The 5,805-nt window shown below is 47.9% G+C and overlaps 1 protein-coding gene across 1 annotated transcript in view; it reads left to right on the forward strand.

The window, feature by feature from the left end:
- Positions 1–58: 58 nt before the first annotated feature.
- Positions 59–5,805, forward strand: part of LOC106814286 (xaa-Pro aminopeptidase 1-like) — a 54,818-nt gene continuing 49,071 nt past the window's right edge. The window contains exons 1-4 of the mRNA XM_014818582.1: positions 59–283; positions 594–680; positions 1,244–1,359; positions 4,118–4,267. Coding sequence (XP_014674068.1) covers positions 86–283; positions 594–680; positions 1,244–1,359; positions 4,118–4,267 — 551 coding nt within the window. The 5' untranslated portion in view covers positions 59–85. The remainder of the gene's footprint in view (positions 284–593; positions 681–1,243; positions 1,360–4,117; positions 4,268–5,805) is intronic.

Here is a 5,805-nt window from a genome sequence, read left to right on the forward strand (position 1 = left end):
CTCTCTCTCTCTCTCTCTCTCTCTCTCTCTCTCTCTCTCTCTCTCTCTCTCTTCCCCTTACTCTACGTCTATATACCGTTACAGTATGTACGTGGACCCTACCAAGCTTACGGACGAGGTGAAGGAACACCTGAAGATGAATAACTGCAAGGGTGGCGCCACCTGTGTGCAACAGCGGCCCTACGAGAAGGTGTTTGATGACGTAGCCGACTTCAGCGCAGCCCACGACATCGTCATCATCAGCGCCGGGTCGAGTTACGCCATCTACAGTGAAGTACCAAAAGTACGTGGGAATTTATTGTAATGCAGTGTATATTTAATGTAACTATACCTCATAAGTTTATATCTAACAATGAGTATCGTTAGAGGAAACTATTACAGAATCCGGTAGAAATTTTAACAGCGCAGCAGAGCTATGGTCAGTAACACGGTGACATGTATTACATTTGATTACATATATATATATATATATATATACATATATATACACACACACATATATATATATACACATATATATATATATATATATATACATATATACATATTATTATACATATACATTAACGAATCTATCACATCATGTCTTGCAGATGAAGCGGCTCATCAGCCAATCACCAATCGTCATGCGGAAGGCACAGAAGAACGACGTCGAGATAAAGAACTACAAGAACTGCCAGGTGAGTCGTACGTTCGCGAAGGACGCGAGTGAACGACGTGAAGGGAGAGGAACTCAGACGTTACGATGAAGAATGAGATGGGAACTGACACGTGGATGGGAGACACCCAGCAAGGAGATTGACGTAGCGATGGCAACTGATCGATTCTGTGCAATACTGACACTGTGAAGCTGTTTGCCAAGTTGCTATGAAGCTGTCTATCCGGTTGCTAGGACACTGTTTACACTGTCGCTATGGCCCTTTTCCTACTGTTGTGTAACCTGTTGCTGTGATACTGTTTAGTCTGTTGTTATGACGTTGTTCGTTTCATTCTTATGAGGCTGCTAAATCCTGTTGCCTTGACAATTTCCACACCGTTGCAACGATGGTATGTGCGGCACGTCTATTAAGATGTTTATCTGTGTTTTTTTACCGTTGTTATAATGCTCCTCATCGCCTTGCTATAGAGTTGATTATCCCATTGCTATGGAGTTGTCTGTCTCGTTGCTATGGAGGTGTTTATCCTGTTGCTATGGAACTGTTTATCCCGTTTCAATGGACATGTTTATCCCGTTGCCATGCAGATTAGGGACTCGGCGGCGCTCGCCATCTTCCTGGAGATGCTTGAATCAGATCTGAAGAGCGGAAGTCGCACGTGGAACGAGATGTCTGCTCAGGAGAAGCTGGCCGAGATTCGCAGGTAGGTGGCGCCACCTGTTACCGTCACTACGGTCTGCTCCGGTTGCCAACCGATTTAAGCAGCAAGTTGATGGAAAAGTAGAAAGTGGAACCCCAATTTTACGCGGCCCGATTTAACGCGAATTCGGATATAACATGATGAGTTATTGGACCCCTTTTTTTTGCTCTTATATAGCCACGTATATATATAACCCTGATTTAGCGCGACCCCGCTTTTTTCGCCATAACATTTTATGGACCCCAACCGTCGCGTTATAACGGGGCTACAAGGGCGGATCCAGGATTTTTGGAAGGGGAGGTGTCCAGGAAGAAATATAGGGCACTATTTGCTACTTAATTTTTCTGGTGTTTTAAAAAGCCACCGAAGGCCACTTAGAGGGGGGGGGACCTCCCTCAAGAAAACCTTAAAAAATTGGTGCATTCTGAGAGCATCTGAGCAGTAATTTTGATGTCTAGAATGCAAAAATTTATGAGATCCGGTCCCCCGATGCCCCGGGGACCCCTCTTTGCCCATGTCTAGGTTTTTATAACGAATTTATATAAGTAAATCTCTATTAGAAAAACAAGCCCTAAAAATTGGGATGAAATTTTGTAGGGCACTTTGAAATTAAAGGGGTAGGGGTCCGAACCCCCTCCCCCCTCTTAGATCCGCCCATGGGCTACAAAGTAGAAGGTGCAACTAAAAGGTAGTGAGATTCGGGGCAGCTAAGAACAGCCGCACTGTCTTCATCTCTCAGAAATTATTGACTTTCATGCATTCGCGGCTGCTCGACGAGCAAGTCATCTTTATTGTATTAATTGTATAAGTTGTATCAGTATTGTATAAGTTATTGTCTTAATTTATGCAGTTCATCTAGCGAATCTATGAGTTATCCACCTTCTTACATATTGATCTATTTTACATGCAGACCTGGCATGAGATCTGGAATTGTATCTCACAGCATCCGTGTGCTCACTAAACGTCAGCACGCGAGATTTCACGAGCACTCCATGTATTTCTTACGTGCATCCTCATTCAGATTCCAGAAAAAAATATGAGAAGAGCGTCCTTGCAAAAAACTGGCCCAGGAAAGTTCATGTTACCCTGTACGAAGTCAGCCTCTAGGATAACGTGACAGGACCGACCGAGGACCTCTTGCATGAATGAAATCCTGTATGAATTCAGGTTTCAGGAAAACTAACCCGCATACGATTTTCTCATCCCTATATTTTTACGCTAAGCAGCAGCAGACTACCACAGGAAAATTCCCATGCAATTAATTCAGATTAATTCATAATTTTAGATTTCAGGAAAACGAGACCCGGATGATTCCCTCATCCATATATTTTCACCTTCCTTCGTTTAGCCAACAGCAGATCGCCACAGGAGAAACCCCTCTACCCGAACTCGAATTCACATCCCGGGATGACAAACCGGGATGATTCCTGCATTTCCGGGATGCTTCCGTGATGCTTTTTGTGATCCAGGGTGATCCCCGTATTCCTGCATGTATTTTCACGCGCATTCCTTTAGCCAGCAGCAGATCGCCAAAGAAGAATTCCCGTAGCCGACCTCTAATTCAAATCCCGGAACGCATCCCACCTTGAATTCCGATCCCGGGATGAGAAACCGGGATAATTCCTGCATGCCCGTATACTCACGCTCGTTCCTTCAGCCAGCAGGAGAATTCCCAGATCCCGCTTCTAATGCAGATCCGGGGACGACAAACCGGAAAGACAAACCGGGATGATTCCTGCATGCCCGTATACTCACGCTCGTTGCTTCACTCGGCAGCAGACCGCTACAGGAGAATCCTCTATCCCGCTTCGAATTAAGATCCGGGGATAATTCCTGCGTGCCCCGTATACTCACGCTCCTTCCGTCCGCCAGGAGGAGAATTCCCGCATTCCGCTTCGAATTCAGATCCGGGAACGACAAACAGGGACGACAAACCAGGATAACAAACCTGGTTTCCTATCCTGGTTGGTTCCAAATCCTGGATAATTCCTGGTTGATACTCACGATCGTTGCTTCAGTCAGCAGGAGAACGCGCTCGGCGAAAGCTTCGCCGCCATCTCTGCGTCCGGTCCCAACGGCGCCATTGTCCACTACGAGTCGGCGGCGGTCACCAACCGCAACCTCACCACGCGGGAAATGTACCTGCTGGACGCGGGCGGCCAATACTGGTAAACACCAGCGCAGCACCATGGTGACTGGAAACCTCCCACGATCTATGTAGCAGCGGCCCTGGTGACAGGAGACACCCCAACGCCCTGATGTCAGGGGCGTGTACAGGATTTGTAGCAGGGGGGGGGGGATCTAGCCGTAACCCAAAGTTGCGAGCACGCGAAGAATTTAGACCCCCTCAGATGCGTTTTCTGCGCAAGCAGAGGGGAGGGGGGTCTGGACCCCCTGGACCCCCCCCTGTACACGCCCCTGGATGTAGCTGTGACAGGACCCCCCCCCCGACACCACCCTGTGTAGCTGTGAGAGAAACATTCCCCACTCTCATGTAGCATTCGTGATGTTGTTGGGTTGTGTGTATGTGTGTGTGTGTGTACCCGCGCCTGTTGCAGATGTAACCCCCCCCCCCTGTGCACTCGCTGTGACCTCACAGTGACCTCACGATAATCGCACCGCGATGTCACAGTGACCTCACCGTGACCTCGCCGTCACGTAAGCCGCCCCCTCCCCCGGGTGACGGTACCACTCGTGTTGTTTATCCGTCGTCGTCTATAGTCGCTCTCAACGTCCGCGTGTCGCGCGTTTTGCCCGCCAGGGGGCAGCTGAACAACAGAGGCCTGAGCTTCGGGACGATATCGGCGTCGGGCGCGAACGGAGCCGTGATCCACTACACGTCGCAGCCGTCGACGAACCGCACGCTGACGACGTCCGAGATGTACCTGCTCGACTCCGGCGGACAGTACCTGTAGGTGGCAGCACGTGCAGAGGAGCGAGCGGTGCCGTCTACGCATGAGGCGGGCGATCGTGTTAACTGCTCTTATTGGCTAATATAACACTGATGGACGTAATAATTAATATTAATTAATACGGACTACTTGGTGTAGAAGCAAGAGAGACTGTAATGCTAGCTTCTAACATTGACTGCTGTCACACTAACAGCTGTAAGACTGACTATTCTGTGAGCTAGCATGGGAGACTGCCATACTAACGCTGAAGGGGTCGTTGTCGTATCAGGTACTACATATATGTACCCGAGGTATATGTATGTATACACAAAGTGTACCAGACTTGTACTACAGAAGTGTACCCTAACCCTAACCCTAACCCTATAACCATACCTCATATAAAAATATAAACATAATACTAAACAACCTAAAACTACCTCGGGTACATATATCAGGAGTGGATAATAGGACTCCTATTATCTACTCCTGATATATGTAGTACCTAATACGACAACGACCCTTCGTGCCATACTAACTGCTAGCATTGACTTCTATAACTCGGACTGCTGATATTTACTGTTAATATTAACCACCGTGACGGTCACCACTCTGTAAGCGGTCATGAGCGGGAAAACTTTATGTCAACTATTCTCACATACCGCTGTTGCTAACACACGTTGACAGCTGAGCAACTGTTTCTAACACGCGTTGACAGCTGAGCAACTGTTGCTAACACGCGTTGACAGCTGAGCAACTGTTGCTAACACGCGTTAATATCTGAGCAATTGTTGCTAACACGCGTTGACAGCTGAGCAACTGTTGCTAACACGCGTTGACAGCTGAGCAACTGTTGCTAACACGCGTTGACAGCTGAGCAACTGTTGCTAACACACGTTAATATCTGAGCAACTGTTGCTAACACACGTTAATATCTGAGCAATTGTTGCTAACACGCGTTGACGCGTGTTAGCAACAGTTGCTCAGCTGTTTGACAGCTGAGCAACTGTTGCTAACACGCGTTGACAGCTGAGCAACTGTTGCTAACACGCGTTGCGCGTGTTAGCAACAGTTGCTCAGCTGTTTGACAGCTGAGCAACTGTTGCTAACACGCGTTGGGGGCTGAACAACTGTTGCTAACACGCGTTGACAGCTGAGCAACTGTTGCTAACACACGTTAATATCTGAGCAATTGTTGCTAACACGCGTTGACAGCTGAGGAACTGTTGCTAACACGCGTTGACAGCTGAGCAATTGTTGCTAACACGCGTTGACAGCTGAGCAACTGTTGCTAACACGCGTTGACAGCTGAGCAACTGTTGCTAACACACGTTAACATCTGAGCAACTGTTGCTAACACGCGTTGGGGGCTGAACAACTGTTGCTAACACGCGTTGACAGCTGAGCAACTGTTGCTAACACGCGTTGACAGCTGAGCAACTGTTGCTAACACGCGTTAACAGCTGAGCAACTGTTGCTAACACGCGTTGACAGCTGAGAAAAACTGTTGCTAACACGCGTTGACAGCTGAGCAACTGTTGCTAACACGCGTTGACAGCTG

This window comes from Priapulus caudatus, unplaced genomic scaffold, assembly GCF_000485595.1.
Source record: "Priapulus caudatus unplaced genomic scaffold, Priapulus_caudatus-5.0.1 Scaffold899, whole genome shotgun sequence".
NCBI classification, from domain to species: Eukaryota; Metazoa; Priapulida; class Priapulimorpha; order Priapulimorphida; family Priapulidae; genus Priapulus; species Priapulus caudatus.